The sequence below is a fragment of the Bufo gargarizans genome, chromosome 2 (assembly GCF_014858855.1).
Source record: "Bufo gargarizans isolate SCDJY-AF-19 chromosome 2, ASM1485885v1, whole genome shotgun sequence".
NCBI lineage: Eukaryota > Metazoa > Chordata > Amphibia > Anura > Bufonidae > Bufo > Bufo gargarizans.
The window spans coordinates 482,380,316-482,398,318 of NC_058081.1; the positions used below are offsets into that span (position 1 = coordinate 482,380,316).

At 47.0% G+C, this 18,003-nt stretch overlaps 1 protein-coding gene across 1 annotated transcript in view; it reads right to left on the reverse strand.

Moving 5' to 3' along the window:
- LOC122928370 (protein NDNF-like) overlaps positions 1–18,003 on the reverse strand; it is a 52,423-nt gene that overhangs the window by 3,986 nt on the left and 30,434 nt on the right. Inside the window, exon 3 of the mRNA XM_044281145.1 lies at positions 1,004–1,104. Coding sequence (XP_044137080.1) covers positions 1,004–1,104 — 101 coding nt within the window. The remainder of the gene's footprint in view (positions 1–1,003; positions 1,105–18,003) is intronic.

Below are 18,003 nucleotides of genomic sequence, written 5' to 3' on the forward strand. Positions count from 1 at the left end.
ACTTTTTTATATTTCCAGTCACATAGCTGTATGAGGGCTTACTTTTTGCGGAACAAGTACTTTCTAATGCCACCATTAATTATGCCATAAAATGTAGTGGGAAGCGGGAAAAAAAATTCTAAATGGGGTGGAATTGGAAAAAAATGCAATCCCACCACAGTTTTACGGGTTTTGTTCTCACGGTGTTTTGTTTACGGCAAAACTGACCCATGCCCTTCAAGTTATGGGTCAGTACGATTACAACAATACCCCATATGTATAGGTTTTTTATGTGTAAATAGTGTAAAAATACATTTAAACTTTTTACATTTACGATTTTTTTTTACATCACCATATTCTGACCCCCAAAACTTTTTTATACTTATGTCTACTGAGCTGTTTAGTGGCTCATTCTTTACGGGACAATTTATAGTATTTATTGATACCATTTGGAGTGTGCATGACTTAATTTTCGCACAGCGCTACGTACATGTACGGCGCTGGTAGCGAAAGGGTTAAAGGCTATGAACACCTTTGGGGACAATATTTTTTTTTTATGATAGCATTTTACTCATTTTAGGCTACATTAAAAATATTGAGCCATTCTGTCACAAATGGTCAACTGGTTTTATAGCTGTGTGAATGGTACTTTCACTTTGTGCCATTCATCTAATGACCCTTATCTCTAAATTACTAAAAGGTCATAAACACTTATTTAAACCACATTCTTATCCGTAAGATGAGAACTGAGCTTTAATGAGTGTTTATCAGGTAAGAGATCAGAGATAAGGAGCCCGTCAGCTCCCTGCACGATGCAGCAGAGAGAAAATACAGATCCTGCTAGTAGATAAACTGAAAGCTGTGCAGGGAAAACAGCTAATCATTTTTAATAAAGACCATTTAAAAAAAATTTTTTAGCTCAAAATGAGTACAATGCAATAATAAAAAAAGAATTGCCACCAAAGGTGTACATAGCCTTTAATGCCCTGTATATATGATATTATAATTACTTCTTACATCATACCCTGAGTGGAGAGGACAGACACCGTCCACAAGATTGGCGATTCACAGGGAGTCACTCTTATGGTTACTGCACTCTGAGTTTTGTTCACTGTAAAGTAATACCTGCAGAAGAAAAGCAAAGGTACAATGGTGAAAAGAAAGATGACATCAGACAATCTTAAATAAATGATGAAACATTAAATTATTTTTGCCAAATACAGACTTATAGTTGGAACATTCATATGCAACACAAGTTATGCTCTTAATAGAAAGATAAATTATGTAAAAGCTAAAAAGCAGGAATTTTTGTAGACAGTGGATGTTGACCCACTGTGCCAAACAACAGGTTTGGCTTTGTACTATTCCTCAGGGCGTTTTCCTGGCAGTCCCCTGGTTTTCACCCATTAACCCTATACAGAGAAGTGATCTTGGCAGCAGGATTGCGACCAGGCTGCTACTTCTTGGAATAGTCCCGTGTGGTTGGCTGCTAAACCACAAGGGATGCGAAGCATTAAGAGATCAGGAAACCAGAGGGAAAAAGCATTTGAATCCAGAGGGGGAAAAAACACAGTCTGGTGTGAAGTTGTTTGGGAGAAGCACCTATACAAGTAGACAAACAACGTGAGTTTGTGAGCTCTCACGTGTTTGATTTCAAGTGTGTGTTTGTATTATATTAAGTGTTTGACTTTAGATTATGTGAGGGAGTATCTGTGAGAGTCTGCTAAATTATTTGTGTGCATTGCTAAGTGGCTGTGCCTGACTTTATTGTACTCTATACCAAGTCAGAGCAGTGTAGTATAGCTTATACACTGTGACTTCCTTTTGTTGCCAGGTTTATTGCATAGCAGCTGAGAGTATACTGTGATTCATTTTTTTTTCTCTTCCTTCTCCAAGGTGTTGCACAGGTGAGTAATTAGGGTGTGGCTGTCAAATTAGGAGAGGCTAAATAGCCAGTCTAGAGGGCTCAGTCCTTTGAATCCAGAGGAAAAAAGCAGTCTGGTTTAAAGTTGTTTGGGAGCAGCACCTATACAAGCAGACAAACAACGCACGTTTGTGAGCGTTCGTGTGTTTGATTTACAGTGTGTGACTTTAGATTACGTGACTTGAGATTCAGGGATTTTAGGATGGGACTACAGTAAGTGAGTTGCTTATCCTTGAACTGTATTGTATTTTTTCCTTTCCCTTTTCTTGTGCAATTCCCATTAGTATGAGTTCCATTATTGACAGTGAAGTCCAGTGCACATCTTGTCTAATGTATGCAGTCCTGGAACAGCCATTTGAGGTTACATATCTTTGTTCAAAATGTGAGCCAATTGCTCGTTTGGATTCGTACATCGTGCATCTAAACAAGCGAGTTTCAACACTGAGAAGCGTTGGCAATTTGGAAAAGAGTTTGCTGCTCACTGAGCAGGCACTCTATGGGGTAGATATGGAGGATGGTGGTAGCATGGAGGCTCGGGAAAGTAAGGAAGATAGCTGAAAGTGGGGTAGATGGAAGAGTGCCAGAGAGGCTAGCCCAGATCTGACACACCCCAACAAGTTTTCAAGGTTGGCAGATAAGGGGGACACTTCCTCGGCCAGTCAGGGAAATGTCAGCTTCAGTAAGCAGGGAACCAGGAGAGCAGGGCAGGCCAGTCAGGTGCTAGTAGTGGGGGACTCAATTATTAGGGGTACTTGCAGGATAACAGGCTGAACTGGATGGACAGATGTCTTTTTTCAGACTTATAAACTATGTTACTAGATAGTGCGATCTGTCACAAACATCGGGATGGTCGAATGGTGTGTTGTCTTCCTTGCACTCGAGTTCAACATATCGTGAATTGGGTTGACAGATTACTGGGAGGGGCTGGCGAAGATCCAGAAGTCATGGTCCATATTGGAACCAATGACAAAGTTAGAGGTAGATGGAGCATCCTTAAAAATGATTTTAAGGTTTTAGGTCACAAGCTTAGGGTAAGAACCTCAAAGGTAGTGTTTTCCAAAATACTACCTGTACCACAAGCCACACAAGAAAGGAACCTGGAGATTAGGGAGGTTAACAAGTGGCCCAAGAAGTGGTGTAGGAAGGAGGGGTTTGGGTTCCTGGAGAATTGGGACAAATTCTCTGTCAGCTACAGGCTCTATCGTAGGGATGGGCTGCACCTCAATGGGGAAGGTGCAGCATTTTTTTTTGGGGGGGGGGGGGAGATGGCTAGATGGTTGGAGGAGTATTTAATCTAGGGACTGGGTAATTACATTATAGGAGTGGAAGATAGTGCAGATAGAGACCTGGGGCTAGGTAATGGAACTGGGGGAGGAATGGAAGGAGGGACTAGAACAGTTCATAAGAAAAGGTGTAGGGTAAAAAAAATATACATAAACCTCTCAATTTTATGTACACTAATGCCTAAACCTGATTAGTAAAACTGGGGAACTGGAATTAGTGATGTGTGAGGAGGACTATGACATAGTGGTAATAACTGAGATATGGCTGTATGATAGCTATGACTGGGCAGTTAAAGCACAGGGTTGAAGTCCATTTAGAAAGGATCATCAAAACCAGGGTTTTCCTTTATGTAAAGTCCTGTCTAAAGCCCACACTCTGGGAATATATAAATGAGGGACATGAACATGTGGAGTCACTGTGTGTAGAAATATAAATACTAATAGGAGTTTATTATTAGCCACCTAATAGTCCACAGAAAATCTACTACTAAAGGAGATCGATGAGGCAGTAAATCATAATGAGATTGTTATTATGGGGAACTTCAATTACCTAGATATAAACTGGGAAACTGAAACCTGTAGAACTCATAAATGAAACAGGTTCCCAACTGGTTCAGGAACCAGAGGGCCAGCCATACTGGACTTAGTATTAACCAATAGAACTGACAACAGATGTGGAAGTTAGGGGATAACTGGGAAATAGTGACCAATAAAGTTGAGCGGACACCTGGATGTTCGGGTTCGAGGGGTTCGGCCGAACTTCACAAAAAAGTTTGAGTTCAGGAACTGAACTTGACCCGAACTTGACCCCGAACCCGAACCCCATTGAAGTCAATGGGGACCCAAACGTTTGAGCACTAAAATGGCTTTAAAATGTCATGGAAAGGGCTAGAGGGCTGCAAATGGCATCAAAATGAGGTTAAGAGCATGGCAAACAGTCTTCAAACAAATGTGAATAGGGAAATGACTTTAAATAACATAAAATATGTAAAAATAACAAATAATAATGTTGATCTAGGAGGACGAGGTCCATATGGAGTAGGAGGTTGAGGAGGCGGTGGATGTGGCGATGTATGTGGAAGCGGCGGTGGAGGAGGAGGAGGTAGCCTACACTGCTTTTTCTTTTTAATTTTTTTAATTTTTTTTTTAAATTAGGGTACACCCCAAAAAATTTGGAAATATAACCCTCCAGTCGTGCTAAACACACGTTCAGACAATACACTGGCTGCAGGGCAGGCTAGCACCTCCAAGGGTTAAAGGGCAAGTTCAGGCCATGTGCTCCATTTGGAGACCCAAAAGTTGCAGGGGCTGACCCCTGTCAGTCAGTTTGTATAGGCGTGTACATACTTACTGCCCCACCATGTTGCTTGTCCCCGTGATGTTCATGATCCAATTTGATATCTGCTCTATCAACTTTCGATTTTCTTTTATGCACCTACCATGGTGATCATGGGTGGCGGGGAATCAGGGTTCCAGGCCTGAGAGGGAGCCTGAGAAAAGGATACCTCATGCAAGGGAGGTCAATAGATGAAATTAAATGTAATCGAGCAGAACTGTGAGACAAAGTATTGAAGCATAAGCTTCCAAGTTAAGGAGGGGGCTCGCTGCATTTACCCACTCCCGACTCGGGGAGGTAGTGAGGATGAATAACAATACAGGACTCTTAAGATGCCCTGTTATTGGAATGATTAATAAAAAATTAAAGGGTATTTTTGATTTGTAAACGTTAGCCAGGAGAGGCCCTGCTGGCGCTTTGTTAACTCTAGCTAACTTCTGCCTGATCGCACGTCCCTGTGACGTCCACCATCCATTTGGATATCTTCTCTATCAACTTTCGATGTTCTTTTCTGAGCCTACCATGTTGATCACGGATCGAGCGGAAATATGGGAAAAGTTATTGAGGCGCAAATGTGGGACAAATTACTGAAGCGCAAATGTGGTACAAATTACTGAAGTGCAAATATGGGAAAAGTTATTGAGGCGCAAATGTGGTACAAATTACTGAAGCGCAAATATGGGAAACGTTATTGAGGCGCAAATGTGGGACAAATTACTGAAGCGCAAATGTGGGAAAAGTTATTGAGGCGCAAATCTGGGAAAAGTTATTGAGGTGCAAATGTGGGAAAAATTACTGAAGCACAAATGTGGGAAAAGTTATTGAGGTGCAAATGTGGGACAAATTACTGAGGCGCAAATGTGGGAAAAATTTGTAAAGCGGAAATGTGGGACAACTCAGCATTGAATGAAAGGCGGTGGCGCGCATCAATTAAAGAAGAATTTCTGAAATTTTATTCCCTGTCACCTATGCAGAGCAGGGGTTTATTCACGTCCAAAATTGTAAAATGTCAACCCAAGAATGTAACAGAAAAATTACAGAAATGTATTAACCTGTCTACTTGGTAGAGCAGGGGTATATGAAAAAAAAAATTGTTTATTGTCACCCAAAAATGTAAAAGAAAAATTATTAAAATGTATTAGGCTGTCAACTAGGTAGAGGAGGGGTAAAATATTATTATTTTTTTACCTGTCTACTAGGTATAGCAGTGGTACATCACACCCAAAAATTGTTGAATTTCAACCGAAAATGTAATTTTCAAATTATTATTTTTTTTCCCACCGGTTTAATAGGTACAGCAGTGGTACATCACACCCAAAAATTAGTGTATTTCACCAGAAAATGTAACTGACAATTTTTATTAATTTTTTACCTGTCTACTAGGTATCACAGTAGTACATCACACCCAAAAATTGGTGAATATCACCCGAAAATGTAACTGACAAAGTAGTGAAATGACCTAGAATAAAATAGAATACATACAAATAGAATAATTTTTTATTTATTTATGAGGTGTTCCATATGGAGTAGGAGTTTGAGGAGGCGGTGGACATAGCAGTGAAGGTGGAAGCGGCGGTGGAGGAGGAAGAGGTAGCCAACACTGGTTTTTGGTTTTAATTTTTTTTTATTAGGGTACACTCCAAAAGAGTGTGAAATATCCAAAATACAAGAATGAGAAATTGCGCTGCAGTATAACAATGGCTGGTTAAGGCCGGTATACATGTCTATTCTGCACAAGGTATGGACAAGTCCTGTGGGATCCATGCCTGGTTCATTTTAATGAACATGAGCTTGTCTACATTGGCTGTGGACAGGCGGCTGCGCTTGACTGTGATGACGCCCCCTGCCGTGCTAAACACACGTTCAGATAATACACTGGCTGCAGGGCAGGCCAGCACCTCCAAGGAGTAAAGGGCAAGCTCAGGCCATGTGCCCAATTTAGAGACCCAGAAGTTGAAGGGGGCAGACCCGTCATTCAGTACGTTTAGGCATGTGCACACATACTGCTCCACCATGTTGGTGAAATGCGCGGCTGCCGGACTGCCCGGGCTGGCGCGTCTATGATTGTGCACCGCCCGGACGCAGCCTAAAGAGAGGGACTGACAGGAGGAAAGCGCCTCTAATGTAGCGTGGCCGAGCTCTGTTCGGTCCCCGTACAGGATCTTTTGTTTCCTGTACCCGCCCCGACTGACAGGAAGTGCTCACTTAGTGTGCACTTCCTTTCAGTCCGACCAGGAACAGAAAACAAATTCTCCTGTACCGCGGACCGAACAGAGATCGGCCACGCTACACTAGAGGTGGGGGGAATGAGAGTGACAGGGGGGGGGAATGAGAGTGACAAGGGAGTGGGGGGAAGGAATGAGAGTGACAAGAGAGGGGGGAATGAGAGTGACAAGGGAGAGGGGGGGAATGAGAGTGACAAGGGACGGGGGGGAAATTAGAGTGACAAGGGGGGGAATTAGAGTGACAAGGGGGGAAATAAGAGTGACAAGGGAGGGGGGAAATGAGAGTGACAAGGGATGGGGGGGATGAGAGTGACAAGGGATGGGAGGGAATGAGAGTGACAAAGGAGGGGGGAATGAAAGTGACAAAGGAGGGGGGAATGAAAGTGACAAGGGAGGGGAAGAGAGTGACAAGGAGCGAGGTGAGAAAGAGAGTGACGAGGGGGGATAAGAGTGACAAGGGAGAGAGGGGGGAGAAGAGAGTGACAAGGGAGGGGGGAGAAGAGAGTGACAAATGAGGGAGGGGGGACAAGGGAGGGAGGGGGGTAAGAGAGTGACAAGGGAGGGAGGGGGGGGAGAGTGACAAGGGAGGGAGGGGGAGAAGAGAGTGACAAAGGGGGAGAAGAGAGTGGGGAGGGGGGGGAAGAGAGTGACAAGGGAGGGAGGGGGGAGAAGAGAGTGACAAGGGAGGGAGGGGGGAGAAGAGAGTGACAAGGGAGGGAGGGGGGAGAAGAGAGTGACAAGGGAGGGAGGGGGAGAAGAGAGTGACAAGGGAGGGGGGAGAACAGAGTGACAAGGAAGGGGGAGAACAGAGTGACAAGGGAGGGGGGAGAAGAGAGTGACAAGGGAGGGGGAGAAGAGAGTGACAAGGAAAGGGGGAGAAGAGAGTGACAAGGAAGGGGGGAGAAGAGAGTGACAAGGAAGGGGGGAGAAGAGAATGACAAGGGAGGGGGGAGAAGAGAGTGCCAAGGTAGGGGGGGGAAGAGAGTGACAAGGGAGGGAGGGGGAGAAGAGAGTGACAAGGGAGGGTGGGGGGAGAAGAGAGTGGGGAGGGGGGAGAAGAGAGTGGGGAGGGGGGAGGGGGGAGAAGAGAGTGGGAAAGGGGGAGAAGAGAGTGACAAGGGAGGGAGGGGGAGAAGAGAGTGACAAGGGGGGAGAGAGTGACAAAGGGGGGAGGGGGAGAAGAGAGTGACAAGGGAGGGAGGGGGGAGAAGAGAGTGGGGAGGGGGGGGGAGAGAGTGACAAGGGAGGGAGGGGGAGAAGAGAGTGACAAGGGAGGGAGGAGGGAGAAGAGAGTGACAAGGGAGGGGGGAGAAGAGAGTGACAAGGGAGGGGGGGAGAAGAGAGTGACAAGGGAGGGGGGGAGAAGAGAGTGACAAGGAAGGGTGGAGAAGAGAGTGACAAGGAAGGGGGGAGAAGAGAGTGACAAGGGAGGGGGGAGAAGAGAATGACAAGGGAGGACGAGGCTGAAGTTGGTTTCTTATTCGTCCAGTTTCTTATTCACTGAAGTTGGTTTCTTATTCGGCAGTTTCTTATACATTACTATGACAAATAAACCTTTTTTTCTCTTATTCCTCTGCAGTAAATCAGTTTTTTTCTACATAAATGTTAAATATTATTTGTGAACAATCAGATTAATAAAAAAAATCTATATTATTTGTGTTTTTACAAAAAAAAAAACGATAGTGAAAAATGGATGAAAAAATATGCATTTTGAATAAGTAACTGAGGAATTTAAGGGGTTAAACGCTGTTGGGCCACTGATGTAAGGGTAGAAATATAAAGAGTAAGGACCCCTCCATAATACCCAACTGTATCCAGCCTGGCCCAAACTGTGGATTGGCATTAAAATAGGTGCCAACCTTGCCAACTATATACATTTTCAGCATTTTGAATAAGTAACTGAGGAATTTAAGGGGTTAAATGCTGTTAGGCCACTGATCTAAGGGTAGAAATACAAATAGTAAGGTCCCCTCCATAATACCCATTTGTATCCAGCTTGGCCCAAACTGTGGATTGGCAAGAAAACAGGTGCCAGCCTTGCCATTTATATACATTTTTGTCATGGTCTTACCTCCTTGCTGTTCCCTTCGTTTGACATGTGCTGGCGGCCATCTTGGTTTCTGGGTTTTCTTGTAGCCTCCCACCCTGCGGCTCCTCCTTCCCACTGGGAGGAGCTGGATGCCCAGCTCATATATATAGGAGGTCTGTGGCTTCAGTTCCTTGCTTGGTCCTCCTGTGTTCACATGCTTCCAAGACTGCTGCTGCTTCTGGTTCCTGATCCTGGCCTCGTCTGACTACCCCGTTGGTTCCTGATTCCGGCTTCGTCTGACTACCCCGTTGGTTCCTGATTCCGGCTTCGTCTGACTACCCCGTTGGTTCCTGATTCCGGCTTCGTCTGACTAACCCGTTGGTTCCTGTTCCTGGCTTCGTCTGACTACCCTTCTGGTTCCTGACCTCTGTCTCCGCAAGACCCTGCTTCGGTTTAGCCATCCGTTTGGACTTTGCTTACGGCTTGCTCTTCAATAAAACCTTCTTATTTTCCACTTATCTCTTGTTGTACGTCTGGTTCATGGTTCCATGACATTAGGACCAAGCCATGAATTCTGACGGTACAGGGCCACCCTCGCTACCTACGCTGGTTGCCAGACTTGATCAGCAGGATCACCTGTTGGGTCGGTTCGCTGTGGCGTTGCAAACCCTGCTTGAACGCACGGCTCATTTAGCTTCCGTTGCCGATGGGTCGGTTGTCGCTCCTGGGCCCGCTCCTACTGCCACTCCGGTTGTTGCGCCAGAGTCTACCCTGACACCTGTTGCTGCGCCTGTGGTGTTTCAGGGTATGACCGGTTCTGCCCCCTTTCCACAGCGCTTTGGGGGAGAGCCAACTCAGTGCCGAGGTTTCCTTAACCAGGTGGGCATTTACTTCGAGTTGCTGCCACATGCCTTTCCTACTGAGAGATCAAGGGTGGGCTTCTTGATCTCGCTGCTCTCGGACAAGGCCTTGGCCTGGGCCAGCCCTTTATGGGAGAACAACAATCCGGTGGTTGCCGAGTTTTCCGGTTTTGTTGCTTCTCTTCGGAAGGTATTCGATGTGCCGGCTCGTGCTGCCTCTGCTGCGAAGCTCCTTATGTCCATCAGACAGGGTTCACGATCCGTAGCTGAATACGCCATTGAGTTTCGTACCCTGGCAGCAGAGGTGGGCTGGAATAATGAGGCTCTGGTCGCTGCTTTCTCTCATGGTCTCTCGGATGCCTTGAAGGATGAGGTTGCAGCTAAGGACCTACCAGTGGAGCTCGAGTCTCTTATTTCTTTCCTGATTTTGATTGACACCAGACTCAGGGAGAGACCTTCCTTTAAGGAGAGCCTGCGGAGGTCTCCTAACAGATTGGCGCCTACGTTTGCTGTCCCACCCGTGCCTCCCTCTCCTCCCACGCCTCCTGGGGATGACTTGTCTGGGGGTGAACCCATGCAGAGGGGGTTTGCTCGCCTGTCCGAGGGGGAGAGGGCACTCCGGAGACGCGAGGGCCGATGCATGTACTGTGGTCTCGGTGGGCATTTTCGGTTGGCATGTCCGAACCGTCCGGGAGAACGCTCGCACCTGAGGTCCTGTCGGGGGCAGATCTTGGGTGGAGTCTCCTCGTCCCCGGTTTCCCGTGTTGACAAACCACTGATCACGGTTGTCCTCTCCTGGGTCGGGGGCTCGGTGACGACCCAGGCGTTGGTGGACTCTGGTGCTGGTGGTTTGTTCATTGATAGAGTGTTCGTTGCCGCCAATTCCATTCCTCTGCAGCCTCGAGGTTCCCCACTGGCTCTTGAGGCGATAGACGGCAGACCCCTTCTGCCGCCACACGTGACTCATGAGACCCTTCCAGTGGGGATAGCCATTGGTGCCGTTCACAGAGAGTCGGTCTGTCTCCAGGTTATTTCGTCTCCACACTACTCGGTGGTCTTGGGGTACCCCTGGCTCCAGAAGCATAATCCGACTTTCGATTGGAGATCGGTCGAGATCCTCTCGTGGTCACCGCAGTGTGGGGCTAGTTGCATCCATGGGCCTGTCAAGTTGCTGTGTACTTCCTCGGACTCTCTGTTGCCTCCTGAATACGAAGAGTACCGGGATGTATTCGATAAGGTGCGCGCGGTTGCCCTACCTCCGCACCGCCCATACGATTGTGCCATAGAGTTACAATCCGGTGCCGTTCCTCCTCGTGGCAAAGTCTATCCACTGTCGGTAGCGGAGAATGAGGCCATGGAGGAGTACGTGAGGGAGGCGCTTTCACGCGGACACATTCGCAAATCCTCGTCCCCGGCAGGGGCTGGATTTTTCTTTGTGAAAAAGAAGGGCGGCGAGTTGAGGCCTTGCATCGATTACAGGGGTCTCAATCGCATCACGATCAAGAACGCTTACCCGATACCCTTGATTTCCGAGCTGTTCGATCGCCTCAAAGGGGCCACGGTCTTTACCAAACTCGACCTGAGGGCGGCATATAACCTGGTAAGGATCAAGGCGGGCGATGAGTGGAAGACCGCATTTAACACCAGGACCGGTCATTATGAATCCTTGGTTATGCCCTTTGGGTTGTGCAATGCGCCCGCAGTCTTCCAGGAATTCATCAACGATGTTTTCCGTGACCTGTTGCAGCAGTGTGTGGTGGTCTATTTGGATGACATCTTGGTATATTCTGCATCCATGGAGGCCCACATTCTGGATGTCAGACGAGTGTTGCAACGCTTACGAGAGAACAAGCTGTTCGGTAAGCTTGAGAAATGCGAATTTCACCGATCCCAGGTAACCTTCTTAGGTTACATCATTTCCGCTGAGGGGTTCTCCATGGATCCTGAGAAGGTTTCGGCTGTCTTACAGTGGCCCCAGCCCAGTGGGCTTCGTGCCCTGCAGCGCTTTTTGGGCTTCGCCAATTATTATCGGAAGTTCATCAGGGACTTTTCCATGCTAGCCAAGCCTCTCACGGATCTGACCAGGAAGGGCAGTAATCCTCAGGTCTGGCCGCTCGAGGCCATCCGAGCTTTTGAGGCTCTAAAGTCCGCCTTTGTGTCGGCTCCGATTCTGTCGCATCCCAACCCTGGGTTGCCTTTTGTCCTCGAGGTGGACGCGTCTGAGACGGGAGTAGGCGCCCTCCTGTCTCAGCGTAGAACACCAGAGGGTCCTCTGCTTCCTTGTGGGTTTTACTCCCGGAAACTGTCTTCCGCGGAGTGCAACTATCAGATTGGTGACAGGGAGTTATTGGCCATCGTGCAGGCCCTTAAAGAATGGAGGCACTTGCTCGAGGGCTCGGTGGTTCCGGTTCTCATCCTGACGGACCACAAGAATCTGACCTACCTCTCTGAGGCCAAGAGATTGACACCACGTCAGGCCAGATGGGCTCTGTTCTTGTCACGTTTTAATTACGTGGTCTCCTACCTACCCGGCTCCAAGAACATCAGAGCGGATGCCTTATCACGGCAGTACTCCGAGCTGTCCGGGGAGGAGTCGATTCCGACTACGGTCATACCCCCGAATCAGATCCTGGCCGCTATTCGCACCAGCCTGACTTCTCCTCTGGGTGAGCAGATTTTGGCGGCTCAATCTGGTGCTCCCTCTGGGAGACCCAACGGCAGATGTTTTGTGCCTGAGGAGTTGCGCACTCGGTTGTTGCGAACCTACCATAACTCCAAGGCCGCGGGGCACCCTGGAAAGAATCAGCTGTCCTGGGCGGTTTCACGTCTGTTCTGGTGGCCTTCTCTACGTTCCGACATCGCCGCATATGTAGCGGCATGCTCCGTTTGTGCCCAGAGTAAGTCCCCTCGGCACCTTCCGTTGGGCCTTTTGCAACCCATAGCCACCGGGGAGCGTCCATGGTCACACCTGGGGATGGATTTCATTGTGGACCTCCCTGCATCCCGAGGCCATACGGTCATTCTCATGATTGTGGATCGGTTTTCCAAAATGTGCCACTGTGTTCCTCTCAAGAAGTTACCCTCTGCACAAGAGTTGGCCTCGATTTTTGCCAGGGAGGTCTTCCGGTTGCACGGTTTGCCCAAGGAGATTGTGTCGGATCGGGGGAGTCAGTTTGTGTCCAGGTTCTGGCGCGCCTTTTGCTCCCAGTTGGGGATTCATCTCTCTTTCTCCTCGGCCTACCACCCTCAGTCCAATGGGGCCGCAGAACGATCCAATCAGGCCTTGGAGCAATTCCTTCGTTGCTATGTCTCCGATCACCAAGACAATTGGGTTGACCTCCTGCCTTGGGCTGAGTTTGCCAGGAACACGGCGGTGAACTCTTCCTCTGGGACGTCTCCCTTCATGGCCAATTATGGGTTCCAACCTGCCGTGTTACCGGAGGTATTCTCTCCCCAGGATATTCCGGCTGTGGAGGATCACCTTTCCGTCCTACGTGCTTCTTGGGTACAGATCCAGAGGTCCCTTGAGGTCTCTGCGCAGCGCCAGAAACTCCAGGCTGATCGCAGACGAGCGCCCGCTCCTTCCTACCAGGTCGGAGACCGCGTATGGTTGTCCACCCGCAACCTCAACCTTCGAGTGCCCACTCCCAAGCTGGCGCCTCGCTTTGTTGGTCCCTTCCGAGTGCTTCGCAGGGTAAACCCGGTAGCCTATGCCCTTGCGCTTCCTCCTGGCATGCGGATCTCCAACGTGTTTCATGTCTCCCTGTTGAAGCCACTGGTGTGTAATCGTTTCACTTCCTCGATTCCTCGGCCTCGTCCGGTCCAAGTGGGCAATCGTGAGGAGTATGAGGTGAGCAATATCCTGGACTCACGCCTGGTCCGCGGCCGGGTGCAGTTTTTGGTCCATTGGCGTGGTTATGGTCCAGAGGAGCGTTCCTGGGTTCCCTCCGCAGATGTCCATGCTCCTGCTTTGCTCCGAGCCTTCCACGCACGCTTCCCTCAGAAACCGTTCCTTACTCCGCGGAGGAGGGGCCCTTGAGGGGGAGGTACTGTCATGGTCTTACCTCCTTGCTGTTCCCTTCGTTTGACATGTGCTGGCGGCCATCTTGGTTTCTGGGTTTTCTTGTAGCCTCCCACCCTGCGGCTCCTCCTTCCCACTGGGAGGAGCTGGATGCCCAGCTCATATATATAGGAGGTCTGTGGCTTCAGTTCCTTGCTTGGTCCTCCTGTGTTCACATGCTTCCAAGACTGCTGCTGCTTCTGGTTCCTGATCCTGGCCTCGTCTGACTACCCCGTTGGTTCCTGATTCCGGCTTCGTCTGACTACCCCGTTGGTTCCTGATTCCGGCTTCGTCTGACTACCCCGTTGGTTCCTGATTCCGGCTTCGTCTGACTAACCCGTTGGTTCCTGTTCCTGGCTTCGTCTGACTACCCTTCTGGTTCCTGACCTCTGTCTCCGCAAGACCCTGCTTCGGTTTAGCCATCCGTTTGGACTTTGCTTACGGCTTGCTCTTCAATAAAACCTTCTTATTTTCCACTTATCTCTTGTTGTACGTCTGGTTCATGGTTCCATGACAATTTTCAGCATTTTGAATAAGTAACTGAGGAATTTAAGGGGTTAAACGCCGTTGAGCCACTGATCTAAGGGTGGAATTATAAAGAGTAAGGACCCCTCCATAATACCCAACTGTATCCAGCCTGGCCCAAACTGTGGATTGGCAGGAAAACAGGTGCCAACCTTGCCAACTATATACATTTTCAGCATTTTGAATAAGTAACTGAGGAATTTAAGGGGTTAAACGCCGTTGGGCCACTAATCAAAGGGTTAAAATATAAAGAGTAAGGGCCCCTCCATAACACCCAACTGTATCCAGCCTGGCCCAAACTGTGGATTGGCAGGAAAACAGGTGCCAACCTTGCCAACTATATACATTTTCAGCATTTTGAATAAGTAACTGAGGAATTTAAGGGGTTAAACGCCGTTGGGCCACTGATCTAAGGGTGGAAATTTAAAGAGTAAGGACCCCTCCATAATACCCAACTGTACCCAGCCTGGCCCAAACTGTGGATTGGCAAGAAAACAGGTGCCAACCTTGCCAACTATATACATTTTCAGCATTTTGAATAAGTAACTGAGTAATTTAAGGGGTTAAACGCCGTTGGGCCACTGATCTAAGGGTGGAAATATAAAGAGTAAGGACCCCTCCATAATACCCAACTGTATCCAGCCTGGCCCAAACTGTGGATTGGCAAGAAAACAGGTGCCAACCTTGACAACTATATACATTTTCAGCATTTTGAATAAGTAACTGAGGAATTTAAGGGGTTAAACGCTGTTATGCCACTATTATGGAGGGGTCCTTACTCTTTATATTTCCACCCTTAGATTAGTGGCATAACAGCGTTTAATCCCTTATATTCCTCAGTTACTTATTCAAAATGCTGAAAATGTATATAGTTGACAAGGTTGGCACCTGTTTTCTTGCCAATCCACAGTTTGGGCCAGGCTGGGTACAGTTGGGTATTATAGAGGGGTCCTTACTCTTTATATTTCCACCCTTAGATCAGTGGCATAACAGCGTTTAACCCCTTAAATTCCTCAGTTACTTATTCAAAATGCTGAAAATGTATATAGTTGGCAAAGTTGGCACCTATTTTAATGCCAATCCACAGTTTAGGCCAGGCTGGATACAGTTGGGTATTATAGAGGGGTCCTTACTCTTCATATTTCCACCTTTAGATTAGTGGCCCAACGGCGTTTAACCCCTTAAATTCCTCCATTACTTATTTAAAATGTAGAAAATGTATATTAGCAAGGTTGGCGCCTGTTTTCCTGCCAATCCACAGTTTGGGCCAGGCTGGATACAGTTGGGTGTTATGGAGGGGCCCTTACTCTTTATATTTCCACCCTTAGATTAGTGGCCCAACAGCGTTTAACCCCTTAAAATCACCAGTTACTTATTCAAAATGCTGAAAATGTATATAGTTGGCAAGGTTGGCACCTGTTTTAATGCCAATTCACAGTTTGGGCCAGGCTGGATACAGTTGGGTATTATAGAGGGGTCCTTACTCTTTATATTTCCACCCTTAGATTAGTGGCCCAACAGCGTTTAATCCCTTATATTCCTCAGTTACTTATTCAAAATGCTGAAAATGTATATAGTTGGCAAGGTTGGCACCTGTTTTCTTGCCAATCCACAGTTTGGGCCAGGCTGGGTACAGTTGGGTATTATAGAGGGGTCCTTACTCTTTATATTTCCACCCTTAGATCAGTGGCCCAACGGCGTTTAACCCCTTAAATTACTCAGTTACTTATTCTAAATGCTGAAAATGTATATAGTTGGCAAGGTTGGCACCTGTTTTCTTGCCAATCCACAGTTTGGGCCAGGCTGGATACAAATGGGTATTATGGAGGGGTCCTTACTATTTGTATTTCTACCCTTAGATCAGTGGCCCAACAGCATTTAACCCCTTAAATTCCTCAGTTACTTATTCAAAATGCTGAAAATGTATATAGTTGGCAAGGTTGGCACCTATTTTAATGCCAATCCACAGTTTGGGCCAGGCTGGATACAGTTGGGTATTATAGAGGGGTCCTTACTCTTTATATTTACACCCTTAGATTAGTGGCCCAACAGCGTTTAATCCCTTATATTCCTCAGTTACTTATTCAAAATGCTGAAAATGTATATAGTTGGCAAGGTTGGCACCTGTTTTCTTGCCAATCCACAGTTTGGGCCAGGCTGGGTACAGTTGGGTATTATGGAGGGGTCCTTACTCTTTATATTCCCTCCCTTAGATTAGTGGCCCAACAGCGTTTAACCCCTTAAAATCACCAGTTACTTATTCTAAATGCTGAAAATGTATATAGTTGGCAAGGTTGGCACCTGTTTTCTTGCCAATCCACAGTTTGGGCCAGGCTGGATACAGTTGGGTATTATAGAGGGGTCCTTACTCTTTATATTCCCTCCCTTAGATTAGTGGCCCAACAGCGTTTAACCCCTTAAAATCACCAGTTACTTATTCTAAATGCTGAAAATGTATATAGTTGGCAAGGTTGGCACCTGTTTTCCTGCCAATCCACAGTTTGGGCCAGGCTGGATACATTTGGGTATTATGGAGGGGCCCTTACCCTATATATTTACACCCTTAGATTAGTGGCCCAACAGCGTTTAACCCCTTATATTCCTCAGTTACTTATTCAAAATGCTGAAAATGTATATAGTTGGCAAGGTTGGCACCTGTTTTCCTGCCAATCCACAGTTTGGGCCAGGCTGGGTACAGTTGGGTGTTATGGAGGGGTCCTTACTCTTTATATTTCCACCCTTAGATTAGTGGCTCAACAGCGTTTAACCCCTTAAAATCACCAGTTACTTATTCTAAATGCTGAAAATGTATATAGTTGGCAAGGTTGGCACCTGTTTTCCTGCCAATCCACAGTTTGGGCCAGGCTGGATACAGTTGGGTATTATGGAGGGGCCCTTACTCTATATATTTACACCCTTAGATTAGTGGCCCAACAGCGTTTAACCCCTTATATTCCTCAGTTACTTATTCAAAATGCTGAAAATGTATATAGTTGGCAAGGTTGGCACCTGTTTTCCTGCCAATCCACAGTTTGGGCCAGGCTGGGTACAGTTGGGTATTATGGAGGGGTCCTTACTCTTTATATTTCCACCCTTAAATCAGTGGCCCAACGGCGTTTAACCCCTTAAATTACTCAGTTACTTATTCAAAATGTTGAAAATGTATATAGTTGGCAAGGTTGGCACCCGTTTTCTTGCCAATCCACAGTTTGGGCCAGGCTGGGTACAGTTGCGTATTATGGAGGGGTCCTTACTCTTTAAATTTCCACCCTTAGATCAGTGGCCCAACGGCGTTTAACCCCTTAAATTCCTCAGTTACTTATTCAAAATGCTGAAAATGTATATAGTTGGCAAGGTTGGCACCTGTTTTCTTGCCAATCCACAGTTTGGGCCAGGCTGGGTACAGTTGGGTGTTATGGAGGGGTCCTTACTCTTTCTATTTCCACCCTTAGATCAGTGGCCTAACAGCGTTTAACCCCTTAAATTCCTCAGTTACTTATTCAAAATGCATATTTTTTCATCCATTTTTCACTATCGTTTTTTTTTTGTAAAAACACAAATAATATAGATTTTTTTATTAATCTGATTGTTCACAAATAATATTTAACATTTATGTAGAAAAAAACAGATTTACTGCAGAGGAATAAGAGGAAAAAAGGTTTATTTGTCATAGTAATGTATAAGAAACTGCCGAATAAGAAACCAACTTCAGTGAATAAGAAACTGGACGAAGAGAGTGCCAAGGTAGGGGGGGGAGAAGAGAGTGACAAGGGGGGGGGGGA